The sequence below is a fragment of the Mus caroli genome, unplaced genomic scaffold (assembly GCF_978045245.1).
Source record: "Mus caroli unplaced genomic scaffold, Mus_caroli_1 scaffold_3, whole genome shotgun sequence".
NCBI lineage: Eukaryota > Metazoa > Chordata > Mammalia > Rodentia > Muridae > Mus > Mus caroli.
Genome location: NW_028227258.1, coordinates 69,190,719 through 69,213,503, shown reverse-complemented (window position 1 = coordinate 69,213,503; position 22,785 = coordinate 69,190,719). Strand labels below are relative to the sequence as shown.

The 22,785-nt window shown below is 39.8% G+C and overlaps 1 protein-coding gene across 1 annotated transcript; it reads right to left on the bottom strand.

The window, feature by feature from the left end:
- Positions 1 to 4,562: 4,562 nt before the first annotated feature.
- On the bottom strand, positions 4,563 to 4,988 carry LOC110290645 (late cornified envelope protein 1E-like). The gene has a single exon (XM_021157236.2). It carries the CDS (start codon positions 4,986 to 4,988, stop codon positions 4,563 to 4,565), a length of 426 nt encoding a protein of 141 aa, XP_021012895.1.
- Positions 4,989 to 22,785: the final 17,797 nt, after the last annotated feature.

Sequence of the window (22,785 nt, the reverse complement as noted above, 5' to 3'; positions counted from 1 at the left end):
GCCCTCTGTCAGATGTATGGTTGGTGAAGATCCTTCCCCAATCTGCAGGCTGCCATTTTGCCCTTAGATTCCTAACAGAGGGGAATATAGATACTGATAGACAGACAGGATATCCAGAGGAAGGTGGGTACATCAATCTGCCCACCCAAAATTTTGCTTGCCTACAAGATGTGTAAGGATAAAAATGGAGCAGTCAACCAATGACTGCCCCAACTGCAGACCTGCACAGGCAGCCAGGTCTATGACAATTATAGAAACAAAAACTTCATTGGAATGTAACATAGAACCCAACTGAGTGTCAGCTCAGAGGAATGTATTGCAAAGATTTCACATGTTTAAAAAGGAAAGAGACAATAAGGACTGAGGTAGTTAAGGATGGTTTGTTCAAGGAATGAAGGCCATTGCTGGAATTGATCATGGTTATAGTGATATTGTTCTCAATAATAATGAATATAGTTTAACATTGATGGTGTTGGCAAAAGAACCATACTCTAATGGAGGAGCTAGAGAAAGTCCCCAAAGAGCTGAAGGGGTCTGCAACCCTATAGGAGGAACAACAACATGAACTAACCAGTACCTCCCAGAGCTGTGTCTCTAGTTGTATATGTACCAGAGGATGGCCTAGTCAGCCATCAATGGGAGGAGAGGCCCTTGGTCTTGAGAAGATCATATGCCCCAGTACAGGGGAATTCCAGGGCCATGGAGTGGGAGTGGGTGGGTTGGGGAGCAGGGCAGGGGGAGGGTATAGGGGGCTTTGGTGATGGCATTTGAAATGCAAATGAAGAAAATAATCTTAAAAAAACATACTCCATGGAATAAATTCACTCCAGTTTGTCCCTGGTTCTTGGCAAAAACAAAAAACAAACAAACAAACAACAACAACAACAACAAAAAAAAAAAAACCTCCAAACTCTGGCTTTTCCTTAGGGTCTAGAGTGCCCTTTGTTATTCACAGCAAGGCCCTTTTAGAGTCTAAAGTTTAAATCATGTCTGAGTATATATTTGTGAGATGATGAGATTTATAGATACCTTTAGTAGTGGAAGCTGGAACATTATTAGAAAGTTGGAAGTTTCAGCTTCACCAAGATGGTTGGTTGACCTACAGGGGCATCATTCAGTCAGCTTCTAGGTTCATAAATATACTAATGTTGTGGGAAATGAGGTAGTTTCAAGGAAAGGACTTAAATGATTTCTGTATCCTTTCTCTCTATACATGGCTTTATGTATTTTCTACAATCTGTAAGCATCTCCCACAAAGGAGCAATTGTTAAAGACTTAATTCCTACCTTAAGAAGCTATGAGAAGTGGTGAGACCTTTAGGGTGTGGGACTAAAGAGAAGATTTAAAATTCCTAGAGGCATATCATTGAAAAAAATATTGGGCCCAAACTGTGTATCTTGATCTCACTGTTTACATTGACCATAAAATGAAAGTTTCTTTTGTCATAAAAGCCCTGATTGTGTACCACCTCAGCACAAGTCCAAGTCAGAATGGATTGAAACTGCCAAAAGTTTAGCCAAAATAAATCTTTCCTCCACATAACAGCTCAAGTATTTTGTCATGATTATACAAAGCTGACTAACACAGCATTTCTCACATCAGACTATTATGCATTTGTAAGTTTAATAACAAACACATCATCTAGATGAGCCCTTTTCTGAGTTTTCTGAATTGTTCTAATGACTCACTGGACCCAGGAGGAAGTTTGTTGTCATCCAGGCAGAAGAATGAGTACACTAGGAAACATGAGAACACAAGACCCACTGTACAGAATGCTTGCAGATCTGACTCTTAGCCTATGGAGTCTATGTTAACTCAGGGAGTTATGGTTAGAAGGAAACTGGATTATTTGAAATCAGTGATTGTTAGAAAATTGTGAAATTGACATAGAAAGCTGACATATATGATGTTAAAATCATTCACATATATTGACTCAATTTTCCCAACAGCCTAGAACACAGACAACTTGTTTTCTCTCTCGTTTGCAAGTTTTATATTAAAGCACAGTTGAATTAAAAACTTACTTCAAGTCATACAATTAAACTTTGCTAAATAATATATAGATCTCCAATTCATACACATCACTGATGAAGATGTTCCAGTGACAAAATAAAACACTCAAGAAAACATGTGTAAATGGGCATAGAGGTGGAAGCAATATGATACAAGATGAAGAACGATTTGATTTGTTTTTTCACTTCTCTACTGGGCAAGGTAATGATGTGTCTCACCTGGCAGAAAATAAACAGATAGAGATTAATTGAACGGAGGGTAGTTCTGAATTTCATTTTGTAAACTTGAACTTATGAACAAAATAGAACCGCTGATGGTATCTCATAAGAGTCTTATACACAACCATCAGAAGTTCAGGAACCAAATGCAGACTCTCACATGAACTTGGAAGAAGCTTGAAATACAAAACAAGCACACTATGGGTGCAAGAGATGCAGCAGTGGGCAAGAAAACAATCTCCCTCTTCTCTTGAGGTTTATGTTAGAGTGGAGAGAAACAGACAACAGAAAGACATGTAAATGAGAGAATGTTTATTTTCCCAGGATAAGGAAGTTTTGAAAGCAAAGTGAAGTAATTGAGTGTGGGAAGGGAGCTGCATTGGATTCAAGGGTCAATGAAGCATCACTGAGGAGAGCTTCTTTGCCATCTATGTCCTTCACTTCTGGGTTTTGTTTTGTTTTGTTTTGTTTTGTTTTGTTTTGTTTTGTTTTGTTTTGTTTTGTTTTGTTTTTAGCTTGCAAAATTGCATTTATTTTAATAAATGGAAAACTATATATTTACATATATCAAAGAATTATTAAAATTAATTCCTTTGTGAGTTGCTATCAGTAAACCCATGACTTGTATATCTATTTTTGTTTATTATTTTTTATTAGATATGTTTATTTACATTTCAAATGTTATCCCCTTTCCTGGTTCCCCCCCCCTAGGAACTTCCTATGCCATCCTCCCTCCCCCTGCTTGTATGAGGGTGTTCCCCCACTCATCCACCCACTCCTGCCTCCCCACCCTGGCATTCCCTACACTGGTGCATCAAGCCTTCACAGGACCAAGAGTCTCTCCTCATTGCTATTGAATGGTGGAAAAGCAGTACCTGGGAGAGGAGAGGATGAAAATGTGCGAGGAGGCAGACACAGACAGCAGCCCTTGCTCTTGCTGTGTGAATGTGGAGAAATTAAATTTACAGAACATAATTTCTGATTTAGAAAGTTAATAGGTTTTTTAAACTATATATGTAAAGAAATACTGAAAATAATTTGAAAGTACTAAAAGCTTATATAGAGAAAACACTTTGAGGACAACAACCAGGATCTTGGGTACACGGAACTGAAGAAAACAATTCTTGGATCTCAAGGCTTCAATCACTAGTCTGTGTACAATATAGCCTATTATGGTTTATTCTTATTATTAACTTGATTGGATTTAGAATCATCATGGAAGCACAACCCTGGAGTGTTTAACAGAAGAGGGATGACCTACCCTGAATATGGGTGACATCATCAGATAGGCTGGAGACCTCAACCAGAAATACGAGAAGGTTAGCTAAGAACCAACTCTCTCTCTCTCTCTCTCTCTCTCTCTCTCTCTCTCTCTCTCTCTCTCTCTCTCTCTCTCTCTGCTTTGTGAACAGCTACTTCAGTCTCTCTTCCACAACATGGTGGACTAACTTAATCATGTTAAAAACAAAAACAGGAGCCAACTGAAATGACAATAACCTATTTCTACTTACATGCCTAGTCCCATCCCTCTCCTGTTTCTCCATACCAAATGAATCTACTGTTCTAGAAGAAAATTTCATCAATATATTTCTTTTGCATATAATCTTTCATTATTACTTTTACACCATCATCAAATACATTTGCCAGGATACACTGTTTGGAAATGGGTTTGCTCATCGACCACACTTTGTTTTTGTTTTGTTTTGTTTTGTTTTTTCTTTGCTTTTTTCTTTCTTTCTTTTTTAGATATTTTCTTTATTTACATTTCAAATATTATCCCCTTTCCTGGTTTCCCCTCTGAAAAACATCCTACCCCACCTCGTCCCACTCCCCCTGCTCACCAACCCACCCACTCCCTCTTCCTGGCCCTAGACATGCCCCTACACTGGGGCATAGATCCTCCACAGGACCAAGGGGTTCTCCTCCCATTGATGACTGAACTGGCCATCCACTGCTGCATATGCAGCTGGAGCCATGAGTCCCACCATGTGTACTCTTTCAACCACACTTTGCATAGTGACCTCACCCACATTTCTGAACCAGGTTTATGTCCCTAAAACGGTACCCCTGAGCCCTAGTTATCAACAATGACCTGGAGAGAATGCTGGGAGAAATAATCAAGAAACCGATAAAGATTATTAGGAAAGATTTTATTTGGAATCACAGAAGGGAATGTGACTAGGGAGTAAAATTTGAACTTCACTGAAAAATTCATCATCTCAAAATTCAGAACACAGAAGACAAGAAGAGAGGGAGGAATAGCAGGCAGGAGCAGGTCCTGTGAACATAGTTTCTTTCCTTATTGCTTGTCTGAAGCCTTCATGACCCAGGTCAGCAGCAGCCCCCAGACTGCTGGTTACCACCACAACAGCCACTGCTGCCACAGCAACCACTGCTGCCACAGCAACCACTGCTGCCACAACAGTCACTGCTACCACCACTGCTACAGCATCCAGAGCTATGGCGATGGCGACGGAGGGATCTGCGAGGCTTGTGGTGGCTCAGGCAGCAGCCACCACCCCCAGAGCTGCAGCAGCCACCAGAACTGCAGCAGCCACCAGAGCTGCAGCAACCACCAGAGCTGGAGCCACAGCAGCCCCCTGAACCCAGGCTACAGCAGGAAGACACAGGAGGGCACTTGGGAGGGCATTTAGGGGGACACTTTGGGGGGCACTTAGGGGTCTGGCACTTGGGAGGGCACTTCGGGGTGCACTTGGGAGGAGGCTGGCACTGTTGCTGGCTCTGCTGGCAGGACATTCTTGGGAGGAAGTCTGTAAACCTAAAGAGAAATATAAAAGCCATCAGCAGAAGTGTCATGCAGACATATCCATCCTCAATTCTGTTAGACACTGATTCCAAGACAAACTATTCCATGAACAAGACCTATAATTATTGGGGACCTGATGTGAAGTGAAATTGGATGCAGTATAAGATCTCTGATAGTATATTTTCCACCAATAAGTGATTCTAACCACTTTCTGACATAGTCCTAGGATTCCCTAGGCACTGAGACAGAGCTCCTTGACACACAGGAATCTCAACATGATGAACTTAGCTTTCTTTCACACCTGTGAGACCCTGTCCTCTCTGAGAGCATTTTCTAGAAGAGGATTTTAAGAGATGATGTTAAAGACCCTAACACCAGTAACCCAACTCTCCTGACACCTCCTGAATTTTAATAATCTCCCATTGCTATTTTCCCAGTTGCTTTTCTGTCCCAAACTGAGATCATCACAGCCCCAATACTTGTTTCACCAGGTGTTAACCAGACCAAGAGAGGTGCAGACCACCATACGCAAAGATAACTTCAGCCTAAGTCCAGATGAGACTGAAAAACAACCCTTCACCTTGGCTTCCCTGCCCCTGGGGTCTCCCCACCTCCTGCCCTCCTTCCATGAAGTTCTGGCTCTCTCCCTCCCCAGCCTTCCTTGCTAAGCACTCACTTGTTGAGCAGAGGAAGCAGAGCCTGAAACTGGTAATGCTGAGGACTGGTGGACCTAGCACAGGAGTCCTTTTATGCTAGGCCTGGGAAATTCTTAGAAGTGACACACAGCATGTGTATGCACAGCAGTCACTTTCACAGGCTGGAATGAAGATGACTCTCCTCATACTCCCTAGTCTGGAACTCTAGGATCTCTCTGGGAATAGTTCAAGAGGAATATGGTCAGTTAGAGACTACAAATATCTGTTCACCAAGTCTATTGCAGGCCAGCCATTCCACCTTCAAGCACTCACTCATTTACTAATTCAGTAAATATGTAACATCTCCATTACTTAGGTCCATAATTTTGCAAGATATTAGTGCCAAAATATGACATGATTGCCATGAGGAACTTACAGTCTTAGAGTATGAGTATGCAAGCAATGGTTTACAATGGTGTCATGTCACTATGATCTCTGGTTGGCTCCTTATTACCTCTTACTATGTGTGGTGTCACAGTCTTTCTAATCTTTTGAAGGTAGGATACATTTTAGTCAGCTGTGGATTCCTCATACATTGTACATTGCTTGACACAGCACAGTTAGGAAGAAGATTAGCTATCAGGAAAGAGAATGACTGAAGTACTGAGACAGATACTAAGTTAGCAGCTCAGCAGCCTTTGGGGTTCAGAGTCTCATGAGGCAAGACAGAGTTCCAGTAATACAGAGTATCTTTTCTACTAGTACCAAATACTAACTATAGAAATTAATTATCTGAATAGATAACTCTATTATGAATGAGGCTGGGTTGGCAAAGTATAACCTAAAGGAATCCATGAGGTGTAGGACCTGAAGCCTTATTGAGCCCATGGACCTAGATTCACAAAGCACATGGAAGGGATGCCATAATGAGAGATAAGGAAAGAAGCAAATATTAATTTTACTTTAGAAGTTATTACAGGCTTTTGCTTTAGGGGTGATGTGAAACTTCTTACATATTAGCACTGTTGTGTTAGTGAGCTATCATAAGCTTGCAGCAGACACAATGGAAGTGAATAATTTAAGAAAAGTCTGATGTTTCTATCTGTTCCAATTCAGCAGCACTAACTAGTACACACAGAGTTATATTATCATGGACAGGTGATTATCAGGACATTTAATGAACTCATCATGACACTGGGTACTCTTTGAAGAGAGCACAGCAATTTTGTGGCAAGAGCCTGTCAATGTTTAATAGGAATATGTAAAGAAGGATATTAGTTAAATCCAATTGTATGAGTTTTGTGGCAATTAAATGAGTATTTTTAAAAAAAATCTACAAGTAGACAAAGTCACCAAAGCAAAGGACAAATGCTAAGAGATGACATGTTTTAATGGGTAGGTAAAGAAGACAAATTAATCTGTTTTCTTTTGTTTTGTTTCTTAAACTGTGAAACTCCTCCTGCACTTAAGGAAAGGGTTTATTTAGGCTCACAGTTCTAGGAGTTCAAAGTTTAGTAGCAATATCTGAAAATGGTCTTTTTTTTTTCCTGGCAGAGCTCCAAGGAAGTTCAAGCATCACATGGCAAGAGACAGGTCAAGGAAGTTCAAGCATCACATGGCAAGAGACAGGTCACTGGTATGTATATATGATCCCACTTCCTTTTTTCTTCTAGAGTCACCAAGATTTAACTGAGACAATTCCATCCCCAATAAATTTATCTACTCGGAATCACTTTTCACTTACAGATTCCACATCTGTAAGCATTTTACTAGACTAAGTTTCAACTTTCTTGATACTTCACAAAAGTGGGTTAAATATCAGCAGTTAAATCTGCACACAAGCCGGGCGTGGTGGCACACGCCTTTAGTCCCAGCACTGGGGAGGCAGAGTCAGGCGGATTTCTGAGTTCAAGGCCAGCCTGGTCTACAAAGTGAGTGCCAGGACAGCCAGGGCTACACAGAGAAACCCTGTCTCGAAAAACCAAAAAAAAAAAAAAAAAAAAAAAAAACCTGCACACATAAATTTAAGAATATATGAAAGAAAGTTAAGATAGTTAGTTGATAAGTATCAGAAAAGAAAACAGCATTGTGGAAAAAATTAGGAATAAATTTTCAAGGTTTCACAAAGTGTTTCCACTGCCAAACATTCTTCTGGTGTGTCTGAAGACAGCTACAGTGTACTTAGATACTACAGACAGATCCAAGGGTAATATCTATATTAGTGCAATATCAAAAACTACTTAGTACTTCAGAAAAGAAGTGGGTCCATGTAAAGCAAAGATCACTGTTTTAGAAAGATGAAGAAATGAATGAATGATGAACAAGTCTAAGGAAGTCATGGCTGTTATATTACACATAGCAGCTGAGATAACTGTGGCAAACCATACATTAGATTTTTTTCTAGATCTTTTTAATTTGTTTGTTTATTTTAATTAGGTATTTTCTTCATTTACATTTCGAATGTTATCCCAAAAGTCTCCCAGAGCCGCCCCCAACTCCCCTTCCCACCCACTCCCACTTCTTGGCCCTGGCTTTCCCCCTTACTGAAGCATATAAAATTTGCTAGACCAAAGGGCCTCTCTTCCCAATGATGGCCAACTAGGCCAACTTCTGATACATATGCAGCAGCTCAGGGGGTACTGGTTAGTTCATATTGTTGTTCCACCTATAGGGTTGCAGATCCCCCTAGCTCCTTGGGTACTTTCTCTAGCTCCTCCATTAGGGGCCCTGTGTTCCATCCAATAGCTGACTGTGAGCATCCACTTCTGTGTTTGCCAAGCCCTGGCATACCTCACAAGAGACAGCTATATCAGGGTCCTTTCAGCAAAATCTTGCTAGTGTATGCAATGGTGTCAGCGTTTGGTGGCTGATTATGGGATGGATCCCTGAATATGGCATTCTCTAGATGGTCCATCCTTTCATCTCAGCTCCAAACTTTGTCTCTGTAACTCCTTCCATGGGTGTTTTGTTCCCAATTCTAAGAAGGGGCAATGTGTCCACACTTTGGTCTTCCTTCTTCTTGAGTTTCATGTGTTTTGCAAATTGTATCTTGTATCTTGGGTATTCTAAGTTTCTGGGCTAATATCCACTTATCAGTGAGTACATATCATGTGAGTTCTTTTGTGATTGGGTTACAATCACAAAAGTATGATGCCCTCCAGGTCCATCCATTTGCCTAGAAATTTTATAAATTCATTCTTTTTAATAGCTGAGTAGTACTCCATTGTGTAAATGTACCACATTTTCTGTATCCATTACTATATTGAGGGACATCTGGGTTCTTTCCAGCTTCTGGCTATTATAAATAAGGCTGCTATGAACCAAAGAACTACAGCAATTTAAAGGGCTCAGTTTTGAGAATTATCTTTTTGTCAAGTAAACAAAAGTTGGCTTTTAAGAACATATGGATTTTAAGAAATGGATTATTCAAAAGCCAATGAGAATTGCAATGCTGTTGACTCTGATTATATCTTCAGTCAAGAGATACTGGACCTAACAATTGAGAAACAGATAATTTAAAGAAAAAAGAAACTGATAACTTTCTGTGAACCATGTGAGATACAACAATGATGAGCCTACCAAAATACACTCCTGGGTACAATAGCGGCATGAATGACATGGGAATAACCAATTGCTTTGTAATAAAATTTAGATCCCTGCTTAATGGAAGAAAACTTGGGCCTTGTACTGTAAATCTTGCAAAGAACCTGTAATTTCAGAGCTAATAGGCCGGAGGAATGAACCTTCTATTGCAGTTACTTTGCTAAAATGAAATAGCATCAAACTGCCTTCCAAATATATATATATATATATATATATATATATACATATACATATATATATATATATACATATCTGTATACCAAAAAGTTAGTACAGCTCTCAGTTATCAGAAAAGTGTCTTTGTGCAGTGGACAGCAGTTTAGCAAAAGATTATAAACTGGAAGGAGTGAAGAGAACAGTGACTGTGGAATGCTCGGCCATAAATAGGCATCTATACCATGTCTCTCCCCACAAAGCTCAGGAAACATTCAGAAGAGGGGATGGAAACCAGTAAAAGTCATAGTTTGGGGAGAACTGCTGTAAGGCAGTATCTTCTGACATGATATTGCCATTATACCCACAAGCTCATAGCAGCTTGTGCGTATAATGTAGTTACCTGAACATGACTGATACATGATCAAGTCAATCTACATTCCACTATGGGTGGTGAAAGGACACATAAATCCCACTCCCATATGTGAAGCTACTGACAACTGATGGCTACTAAGGGATGTGCTTGGTTGGTTGACCTGGATCCTGTAAATAACCCTATACCTGAGTGTACATGGTCTATTCATTGGATTCAGTAAATTATTGAAAAGTGACGTTGGGACAGGGGTATGGGGTTATCTAGACGGACTGGAGGGAATGAAAGAGGTCAGTATGATAAGAATACATTATTTTCATGTATAAAATTCTCACAGAATAAAACAGTTATTTTTAAGAGGATAGCTGAATGAAGAGAACAGTAGTTGCTTAAGAATTTTAGTTTAAAGGGATAGTTTTGGAATGAAAGAAACTTAAATTGGCATTGCTGCTCTCCCTCCACAAGACAAGTTGTGTAAATGTAAGGTACGTGTATTTCCCAAGATGAAGTACCATCTCTCCCAAAACTGTAGTTGTAATTCTGTTCATCTGCAAACACACTGTGGCACTATCTACAAAGCTCTGCATGGAGGTTTCCAAGTAAGGCTGCAACTTAGAAGTTGAAGAGCTACTAGAGCTACTTCGCTCCAGCTGATTGTTATTGCTTCACATGCTTGTGTATTTAAATAAGTTCTATTCCACCCAACAAGACTCCCTTACCTCTGAGAAGAACTGATATCATCTGTTGTAATTAGGAGTGTTCATTCCATCCTGTTTTTCTTGGTGTTTTCAATTAAGGCCATTGGCTGATATATAAAAAGGTAGCAGAAGAATGAGACATGACTCATTTAAAAGTATGTGTTAAAACACTCTGCATGCAAAGCATCACACTAAATGCATACAGTATCGGGAGATACTGGAAACCACCCTTATCATCAACGATGTAGCTACAAAACTTTCCATCCAGAAGTTCAAACAAGTACTGCACTACTTTAACACAAGACAGAAAGTAGTAATTACAGAGAAGATTGGTTTTTTGGGGAAAGCAAGGTGTAACCATCTGTAGATAAAGACTACATGCTGAAAATGTGCAGAGATGGATGCAGAAATATGAATATCTAAGTGTGTAAAAGGGGAAAGATAATAGGGGAAAGTTTCTGCATCATTAAAACAGCTACATCAAATAGTGAAGAAGAGAATATGATATAAAGTGATACAGTTAAAATTCTGATCATAACATAAAACATTAATCTCTGATTGAATTAATGCCTCTATGGGTTGTATGAATTCAAAGAAGAAAACTACTTTTATGGGCTTGAAAAAAATAAAAGATGTTTTACACTTATAATAGCTAATAGAAATTACAACAGGATTGAAATTTATGGTGGTTATATGATTTTAATTTTAAAAACTCAACAAGTGAGGATATGTCAAACAAATTTATAGCATAAATAGTTTTGCTATTTTGCTATACTATTAAAGAATGCTTTATTACTAGATTAGTTATCTCTCAAACTCACAACTGAAATTACTCTTTTTTAAAAGACAAATTTAAAGGATTAGGTTAATTCAATTAATCAAGCATTTACCGAGCAGGCATAAAACCCTGGAGTCAATCCACTGCCCTGCATAAAACCCAGCATGTGGGCACATGCCTGCAATTGCAGCACTCAGGACCTGGAAGCAGGAAGATCAAGACTTCAAGGTCATCCTCAGCTGTATATCAAGTTCAAAGTCATCTTAGGCTGTGTGAGACTCTATTTTTAAGGGGGAGGGGTTAATTTTAAAATACAAATTATGGTGCTGGAGAGATGGCTCAGCAGTCAAGAATACTCACCATTCTCACAGAGGACTAGAGTTCAGCTTTCATATGGGGCAGCTGGCTATAAGTACAGCCCCAGGGGACATGACTGGGTTCTTTAGATTTCTTTGTGCTCCTGCACTAATATGCATCTACCCACCCCTAACACACAAACACAGAACTAATAGAAAAAACTTCTAATTATAACTAAAGAATCTTGTCTTCCTTGGTGCAATGCAACCTTTCTCTTCCTCAGACTTCGCTTTACCCCACTCTGAATCATAAAGAAGATCTGACTCTCTTAAGACATCTGCAGCAATGAATATCTTCATAAGACACAGCTATACAGAGGAAGAGGGGAGGGACACAGAGCCTTTAACCATCTATTAACATGGAGACACTTGTTACACAAGGAAGATGAAGCTCCACCCAACAATTAAAAATACATTTTCATTTTCCACAGACATTCCTTTATAAGCTTTCATATGAGAGGAATAAATCATTAATAAATAAATAACATGCCCTGAACTGTCGATATAGGTTTATAATAGGAGAAAGCACAGGTTTATTGTACCTGTTCTGCAGAGTTTGGACCTAGAGGGAGGTAGATAGAGATTAATGTTAGAGGGCAGAGGGAAGTCCTACACTTTTCTTCCACATCCATTTGTATCTGGATCAATAGATGGATTAAACTTATTGTATTTAATTTTTACAACAAAGATAACTACTTAATTAGGAGGACCCTCTTATAACTCTGAGTGTTGTATCTCACATAATCCTTAGAGTGACATACGTAAAATAAGAATTGTTATTATTACTAGGATTTTGTACATAGAAACTGTGAGAAAACAGGTTAAATAACTTAGCCAAATTTCCACAATAGGCAGTGGGCCTGATAAGTAAAATTATGTATTCTAACTTTAAAGCCATATTCAGTGTTGCATACCTAATCCCTTTCCTGCAGATTTCTTTCTTTAAAATCTGACTTCGTGAAGGAAGACATATTTGGTAGACAGGTACTTTTTCATGAACAAATATTCATAGGTCATTTGCTAACAAAAATCATATAGTTAAGGAAAAAAAACCCCAAAGATCCAGGATAAGTCTTTGGGAAGGTTTCCTAATCCATCATGAAGCACACATGAACTTCCGGTTGACTCCCTCCAGTCCTATACTTCACTCCTAACCTCATATCCTTCTACACTACCTCCTCTCCTTTAAGCTGTACCCATTATTTTCAGATGCTCTCTTGATCTCAGCACAGGTTGTAGAAGCACAAAAGCAATTCCATAAACGATGCACGGTATTCATGCATACCATGAGAGCACTGTCTGGGAAGCCACGGGTATGAAGCAGGCCTGCTGGTTAGTGATGGCAAGGAGAGAGATGAAACACATGGCAGGAGACTAAGAAGGAAGGTAGTCACTGCCATCCCTCAGAGGAGGAGGGTTGCTACTCTCCTCTAGGGCAGTATTCTACTAATCCCAGCACCCTGAACACCTGAACACCATGAGGAAAACCAAGCCTGAATCTCGGGAAAACTGCATACTACTTTTTGGCCAGATAACACACAAACATACACTATTTTTTCAGAGAGTTTAGCCAATATTGTTCTCAAACATCACCCAAGGGCTAACAATAATAATCTACAAGTTGTATACACTGTGAAATTGGCCGTGTTTCTGGAGGATCCTTAGTTTTCCAAAGAGAATTGTCTTACTTGGCCTTTACTTAGTTCATCTCAGCATATTTCCCAATAAATACATGGTGATATTTTCACTTTATTTCATCTTTTGTAGAAACTCTCATACTATTTTCTCCATCCTCCTTAATCTCTTGGTACTAATTAGTGTAAAAAAAATAAAGATGCATGACTACATATTATATAATGCAGAGCAAAGTCTAATCTGAAACCTGTATGTGATTTGTGATTTTGTCTCAAAATAAAAATTAAGCTTTCACTCTGCTTTGAACAACCAGTATGGTGGCTCATCCTTGGTAAAGAATAGTTCTCCTTCTCCTAGTAATTATTTGCATGGAATTATTTGTCTAGGAATGGGATCCTGTGAAACTTTTCCCTTTCCTGTTAACATGTCTGTTGATACTGCCATTGTTTTGATCCTGTTTATTCAGCTCATTCTAGGAGAGACTGTTTCAGAGGAGGCTTCCTGATACTCTGGTTCTCTTCCTCAATGTTCCCTATATAAACCCTGGTGTTCTACCGACCATAGAGACAGAATCTCTGTCCCCACAGTTCCTCGAGTTCTTATTTACCTGTTAGTCAATATAGATAATCTAGAAATGATTGACATTAAGAATACTCATCTACTCACAGGGAGGATATGCCTGCCATTCATTAAACCATAGGCAGCTCATGGTAAACAGGCAGTGTCCAGACAGGATGGGAAGTATGAAAGCTCCATCCCAGACCTATCAGGATCATTCCTAGTGCTCAGCAGCAAACAACTGTGTGGGCTTTTGGCTATGCTCCAATTACCCACTAACTATGGGCTTCACTGATGTTGAACAATGGTACCTGAAGGGTGCACCTGCAGCCCAAACTTTCAATAATTCCCAAATATACTTTTTCAAGTTAGAGGCCCCATCTTTTGCTAAAGTTCTGCTCATCTCTGGCTTAAGTTTCATGATGAGCTTTTCATACAGCCTCTCCTCAGTCTAAGTTGAGCATCCTTCCTTTGTGCTCCCATAACATCTACCTACTGTAGTAAATATTTTATCTTTGCTGTTTGCCATGCTGCTTAACCAGGACACTAAACTTACCAGAGACAGAAACCATACATTCATTATCTCAATGTTTCCCACACCCATCTCAAAGCTCAGAGCATGTATGTTTTGTTCATTGACTATTATAAACACTTTCCAGAGGCGTGAGAACTGAGTGATAAAGGTCCAGGAACAAATAATATTGATAACTTTCAAGATGCCAAGATAAAACTCAACTCTGCCTGGATCTTCTAGAAGGATCTTAATGTATCCTCGGGCTGTAAGTCCCTAATTACAGGTCTCCTGGCAGTCCCACATGGGGAGGCCATCAGGCTGGGCATGAGTATTCCCAAGGACGTTACTCACTGCCTACCCTTCTCTGTGCTTGGTGCTGCATATTCTGTAGTGCTTTGAGGGATCAGTCTTGGAAGAGACAGGATTAATCTGGATTATTTTTGAAACATGAATAACATGAAAATGAAGGTAGACAGAAGGATGAACATGAAAGAAGAACTCGAGGAGGAAGGAAACAACAGATGAGTCACATTTATTACTCCTGCTCTGATTCCTGCCTAACCATGTGCCTATCCTCTGATCTGGTTGAGTGCATTACCATCTCAGACTCCCAGTTTTCTGTGCTGTAAACATAAACAGTGATGATGTTCTTATTTCATTTGCTGTTGCATGTGTTTACTATCTGAACAAAATAATGAATTTAAAGCTGCTCAATTCAAAATGTGTGGAAGCCAGATTTTACCTTGAAATTTTTGGTTAGCATTACTACTGGTACCTATAGGAGACCTAGAGAACTAAAGGGAACAGTGTGAAAAGAGGCTGAAAACAAAGCAGTTGACAGAACCCACATGACAACTCACAGCTGTCTGTCTGTAACTCCAGTTTCAGAGAATCTGGCACCCTCACACAGAAATGCATGCAGACAAAAACACCAAAGCACATAAAATAAATAAATCCTTAAAATAAAAAAAGAAGCACACTACTAAGTGAGGATAAAACTTTTACCTGTCCCTGGGTAATATGTAAAATGTTTTCTTCCAATAAGTTCTGCTGCCTGCTTGAGAGTTTCATGCAGACATTGTTCTTGGTGTTGGGTATACAGATAGTAAATAGGCACCAAAGATCTAACAAGAAAGGAACACAGTAAAGAAATGGATACAAACTGCAGCATCAGGCAGAGAAAGAGCACTAGTAGTGAAAGAGGCAGGAAGGAAAAAAGTAAGAAAGAACAAAGAGTGGATACAGCACTTAGTCCTGTGGTTGAAGGCCAAGTATGTGATGGAGTGCTTAGCACCATGCTATGCTAACAAGAGTATTTAACTCCTGTATGAGGAAGCCACAGAAGCTGTCCTCTATGGTGTTACTCGAATTATAAGAATTAAATCGCCACATAGCAGACACATAAATATGAAGAGTCATTATTTTATGTGACAAGAATATATTGACTCTCATCTGATGTGCTGATTTGGTGATTTCAAGCAAATAAGGCCTAGTTCTTATTTCAGAGTGTTCAGGCTAAGGTAGGAGAAGATGAACAGGTCTCCTACAGATCCATGTGTATCAGACACGAGGCTGGCCACGGGTACTCACTCCCTGCTTTTCTGAGCCTACACATTCTATTCCACCCCCTCTTTTTCCCTGTGGCCCTGCCTACCTCAACACTCATCTGTCTCACGCAGCAGATGTTCAAATCAGGTCATGAATTGCCATCAGCTGGGTGGAGATACAGGAATGACATCTGATGGTGAGATACAGCTTACCATTTTCTGTCTAATGACATGGTCCAGATTCCCCCTTTTGCCAAGCATTGACTCTACTCTGTCTTCCCCTTTAAGTGATACTTCATAGTTACCAATCAAACCTCTTTGCCCTATTTCCAGTATTTAAGCAAGATATTCTATGTGATCTTTGAGGAAGATTCGGAGAATTGAAATACAATGTATCCAAGGTCCCTCCCTTTGAGATTCTTTCATCTCCCAAGTCTCTGGTATAATCTAGAGGGTCTCCCCACTTTCCACCTCCCAAGGTTGTATATTTCCATTCATTCTGCAGCTCTAGGGGCTTCACTCATGGTCCCCCTACCCAAAACCTGATTATGTTCCCCTTTTCCCCTGCCCATCTTCCTCCCTCTCTCACCCAGTTTCCTCTCTCCCTCTGCCCTCTGGTTTCTTCTCTCTCCCTAATCCACCTCAAGTAGAAAGACAGGGCATTAAGTGGAGGGATGGGTTTGCCATCCCACAGTCAAAAACTTTGACTCAGAATTGTCCCTGCCTAAAAGAACTGCAAAGACAAAAATGGAGAAGAGACTGGCCGAAAGGAGGTCCAGTGACTGGTCCAAATTAGGGCCCATCTCAAGGAGAGGCTCCAAGATCTGATACTATTAAGGAGCTTAGCTTAGCCCTCTGAGAGGCCCAACAAACAGCTGACTGAGACAGAAACAGATACTTATACCTAACCAGTGGACAGAAGCTGGGAACCCCTGGAATTGAATTAGGGAAAGGATGGAAGAAGCTAAGGAGGAGGGCAACACCATAGGAAGACCAGCAGTCTCAACCAACTTGAGATCTCTCAGGCACTGAACCACCAACCAGGCAACATATACTAGCTGCTCTGAGGCCCCCAACACAAACACAGCAGAGGACTGCCTGGTCTGGCCTTAATGAGAGAAGATGCACCTAACCCTTGAGAAACTTGAGACCCCTGAGTGACTATCTCTTCTGAAATCACTCATTTTACAAAAAATGAAACAGGTTCAAGGAAGTGATTTATTCCGTATATCAAAGGTAATTTGAAGAAACATTGGAAAATAGAAGTTAAAGAAGCTGGAAAGTGATTATTGCAGTGCTAAATGGTGAATCTTCATAACTTTATCTACAACGAAATCCTTTTCTCGTGACATTTTACTAACAAAGGATTTCAAATTATGTTAATGTGTCCATGCCTTTTATCTGACTGCCCTCCTTTTACTAGCTGCCACACATATTTATTGGTTGCAATCATGGAAGGAAAGCTGTTAACTACTGTGTCAAAGTTATTCTATGTGCTACTATAGGCGATTTTATTGCACAGTCCCCCTGGATCAGAGATCGCGTTATCTGCATGGAGTCACAGGGCCTCACTCAAGTCCATTATCTTTTATCTCACTGTAGAGCTATCTATTACTACCTTCAGACTGCTAATCAGTTCAGTTCAAGTCTCAGTACTCAGGTAAGAAAATGCCACACACATAATGGTCAACACAGTGACTGGCATATAGAAGAACACCCTCAACTATTTGTTGATGAGCATTATTGTTTACGCTTACCCCTATGTGTTAAGAATAAACAGATTTGAGATATTTTTCTCACACATTATTTAAATTATTGACCATAGATTTGTATATGTGTAAGAATTAAATATATATATATACACATATGTATATATATATATATATGTGTGTGTATATACATATATATGTATATATGTGTATATATACATATATTTGTATATATGTGTTTGCATATATATATGTGTATATATATATGTACACATAAAATTATTTTTATTGGTTTGGGGAAATACGAATCTATCTGCATTAGATTTACTTGTTAAGAATTTTCACAGAACCACTATCCTGGGAGGAAAAATAAAAATAAAAAATCTATCCTTCCCAAGTAAGGGAGTTGGGGATATAATCAGTGTACCTTGTTATACCATAAATCTGCAGTGAAGTGACTCGTGCTAGATTCCACACAGCAGCAGTGTGGCTTGCCCAAGGAGAAGATGCTTCTCACCTCACAGAGATTGGATTCTGTGCTTTGAGTTTGTGAATCCCTCAAAGCGACTCATTGTTAAGATTTCAGCATACCCAGTACAGGGGAAACACCAGGGCCAAGAAGTGGGAGTGGGTGGTTAGGGGAACAGGGGTGGGGGAGGTATAGGGGATTTTCGGGATAGCATTTGAAATGTAAATGAAGTAAATACCTAATAAAAATTGGGAAAAAAAGATTTCAGCATCTACTGTAAAGGGACTAGGAATTAGAAAAATCAGTTTCACATAAGAAATTATGTCAGATGTTTAGGTTATAAAATGCAGAATTCCATTTAGATTAGCCTAAAAATTCCCCAAAAGCAAATATATAAAAGACCACACTTCTTTTTTATTTATTTTTAATTTATTTTTTACACTCCAGATTCCATTCCCCTCGCACCCCTATCCACTTCCCGACTGCTCCACATCCCACACCTCCTCCCCACCCCCCTGTCCCCATGTGGATGCCCACACACCCCACCCCACCTGACCTCTAAACTCCCTGGGGCCTCCAGTCTCTTGAGGTTTAGGTGACATCTCTGAATGAACTCAGACCCATAAGTCCTCTACTGTATGTGTGTTGGGGACCTCATATCAGCTGGCATATGCTGTCTGTTTGATGGTCCAGTGTTTGAGAGATCTCGGGACTCCAACAAAAAGGCCACATTTCTAACTTATCCTTTTAGAAACAAGAGAGTCGCCATCATGTCCTTCAAAGGTCCTCACATACCAGAACATAATATCACCTAATATTCTCTCTTAATATTGTCCAATATTGTCCATCCTAGTTATGCAAACTAGGCACAAGATGGAGTTACATGCAGGCCTAGGAAAGAATAAGGTAAACTAATGTTACTATGTGACTTAAATGCAAATTTCTTTCATTATAGAGAAATAACATTAAAACATCATATGTTGCCACCTGGCTCCTCACATCCTCAGAGCAACTGCTTAGATCCCTATGGTGACTTGAGCTGCTTTTAGCAGTGCTACCAGGCTCTCCTGATGCCAATATGTTCCTCTCTTCTGTCTGTCAGACTGTTGAATGTATTGAGAACCTAGCACAGAAATATATACCCTCACCCCTGCAGGGAGTTGCTGAGTCCTGTCCCACCTGGAAAAACTGTACTTTCTCTGAGACATCTTGTTCCATTCTCCTGACAATGCAGAATTACACAATACTTGGAACTCTCTCCTTCATACTTATCATCCTAGTTGAGTTATCATCATTCACATTCATTCACATTCATTTATTTCTTTATTAAAATGTTGATTGGTGCATTTCCCTTCTCTCTCTCTCTCTCTCCTTATAAGATCCAAAATCATAAAGAAGATACCTGGAACAAAATAGATTTCAAATATCTATATATTAAGGAATCCTTGAAAATCTGGCATGTGACTTGTCTATAGTCTTTCCAGAATAGCCATGTATCTGGGAGCAGACAAGCTGACTTCTGGCTATTTGGTCTCCTGAAGTCTGTATTAAACAGAGACCCCTGAAATTCAGTGTTGTATTCACTGGTTAGATCTCCTTAGTACTCATTTCAGGTCCCTTTAAAGGCTAAACACTCTGTGTTCTCTTTTCTATATGTCCATCTAACACATAGCAAGGCTTTCCTACAGATGTGGACTGTAGAAAGTATTTAGGTTTTATTCCATCTTGTGTATTCGTGGGGGTCAGAAAATTCACTTCCAAACTGAAAATAAATTTCTTGGAATGATAATAACACAGGTAATCCACACACTTTTAAAAGTATCTTACATTTCAATGTAAAACGTGAGAACATCTTAGAGGCTTTAATGAAGAGTAAGGGAGAGACCGAAAGGGATCTTACAGTGAGATATAGGAACCTAAATATTCGGCCTCACACTTGTGATATCAGTACTCAAGAAGCAGGAGCTAGAGGAACACCGATCACCTTAAGTTCCAGGTCATCCTGCACTACCTACAAGGTTTGAGCCTGACAGAGTTACATATGGAAAACTTGTTTTGACAACGGGCCAGTAGGAAGGACCTAGTTAGATAACTTAGATACACAATGGAATATTAGAACACAATAATAACAGGATATAATTATATGCACTATCCAATGTAACATTTATCATTTACTGCATTCAGACAGTACATCTATGAAATGTAGAGGGAAAATGAATGGACCTGGAAAGTATAATATTAAGTGAGGTAAACCAAATTCAGAAAAAGCAATATATGAATCCTAACTTGTAGTATATAGATGGATAGATAGACAAGTGGACAGATTGATAGATGGTGATGTAAATGGGGGTAAAGTCTAGACACCTGAGAAGAGGATGCCAGAGTGAGAGTTCAGTGGTTAAAAGCATTTGCTGTTCTTGTAGACGACCCAGGATTGGTACCCAGCAACCACATAATAGCAGCACACAAACCTCTGCAATTCCTGTTCCAGAGTTTTTTAAGGACAGCAAGTATAAGAAAAAATGTTTTTATCTAGTATAAGAAAGGAAAAAGAAGGGCTTGAGAGATGACACAGCAGTTAAGAGTGCTTACTGCTCATACAGAGGAATTGTGTTCAGTTTCTTTTCTTTTATTACATATTTTCTTTATTTACATTTTAAATATGATCCCCTTTCCTGGTTTCCCCTCCAAAATCCCCCCTCCCCTCCCCACTCCCCCTGCTCACCAACCCACACACTCCTGCTTCCCTGTCCTGGCATTCCCCTACACTGGAGTATCCAGCCTTCACAGGAACAAGGGCCTCTCCTCCCATTGATGATCGACAAGGCCATCCTCTACTACACATGTAGCTGGAGCCATGAGCCCCTCCATGTGTACTCTTTGGTTGGTGGTTTAGTCCCTGGGAGTTCTGAGGATACTGGTTGGTTCGTATTGTTGTTCCTTCTATGGGGCTACAAACCCCTTCAGCTCCTTGGGTCCTTTTCTTGCACCACATGGATGCTCTCAGCTGCCTGCAACTCCTGTTCCAGGAATCCAATTCAGTCATCTGGCTTCTATGGCGCACATGGTATACACAAACTCACTCAGGCACACATGCATACATGTAAATTTAAAAATTTTAAGAAAAAAAGGAAAAACTAGAATAATTGCTTATGCTAGTTACATAACTGTTGAACAATTGCTGTAGGAAAGCATCTTATCCTCATGTTAACTTCAGAGTAAGCAGTGCTCTCTTCATATGCTGAAAGTACCACATGATGGTGTAGGAAGAACACAGGATCCTGGGCAAGGCTATTCCTGGCTCTGACTGGGATGCAAGCTTAGTGGGGTTGTATAGAGAGAGGGCATATGATTTAAGGAGCATTGGGTCTTTAAACATTCAGAAACAACAGAGCATTAAAGATAAATAAATAACTTTATAGTTATATTACACTATTTCTCCTCCTTCTGCTCTTTCTCTCTCATTCATTTATGTATTCACCAAATATATTCTTTCCTATGTACTAGGGCTATGTAGTTCTTTTAAACAAAAACTACCCTTGGTGTGTTTTGTATGTGTGCCTCTGTGTGTGCACAGGTGAACAATATTGCTTGTGCATAGCTTGGGAAGTCAGACGTTAACTTCAGATGTTCCTCAGGGTGCTGTCAACCTTGGTTGTTGTTATTGTTTGTCTGTTTATTGGTGTTTGTTTGTCTGTTTTATTTGAGAAAGTGTCTATCACTTGCTGGCCTGAGACTCACTGAGTAGATTAAGTTAGCTAACCTCTACATTAACTGGGATTACCAGTATGCAGCATCCGTGTCAACACGCCAAAACACTTATATGTGGATTCTCTGGATTGGACTCATTTTCCATAAAAAGCATTTTGCCAGCAAAGCTACCTCTCCAGGAACCATTACCACCCATGTATTTTTCATGCATACATAAATTAGAGTCTTCAGACCTAAAAGATCATGCAAAACATTCTATAACTGAGTGCTAGTCACAAAGGCAAGCTGGACTCGGAGCTAAGATGCTTGTTACAGAAGGTTCTCCTTATTCTTGGAGACACCTTTCTTACTGTCATGGCTGACCTGAACACTGTCTACCCACTTCCGGGTAGTCCTTGCCTACAGCAGAAGGCCTGTACCCTATGCTCTCAAGAGGAAAAGTCTAATAAATGAGAAACATGTAATGCACAAAGCCCACCAGTATCAAACCACATTCAATGTAGTAGTACCACCCTACTATGCTCCTGAGATTTGAGTTCAAAAGTCCTCCAGCATCCAGAAGAGAAACTCAAGGGTTACATAGCAATGACATCAAAGGCCATGTCTTCTTGAAGGTCTGTGGCAAAATTCACACAGATTAATCAGAGGAAAAAAAGGAAGGAGTCCTCAAACCCAAAGTCTACAGCCTTACTCAAACTAAGCTGTTCATAGCATTCTAGACCATGTGTGAAGGCTGGGAGTTCATCAGCTTCACTTACTTGTGCTGTCCATTTAGATCTTTAATCTAATAGCTGAAAACCAAGAGCAAGAAAAGGCACTCCAGGGTGTATAATGAGAAGCATAAACGTAGAGCAAATAAATTAACAGGAGCCACCGTGCCTTGCATTCAGAGCTTTATTCTTGCCACAGTTTGGGGAGTTGCGCTAACTCTGGCAGGATGCCTTGATAAAAAGCAAAGTTAAGAACTAGGGAAGCAGTTGTTGGGTTTGGGTAAGACCAGAAGACATAGCAGGAGGGACATTTTGGAAGCATAACAGTTCTTTTGTGT

Coding starts and splice junctions, on each gene's coding strand:
- LOC110290645 (XM_021157236.2), bottom strand. CDS start 4,988: ATGTCCTGCCAGCAGAGCCAGCAACAGTGCCAGCCTCCTCCCAAGTGC.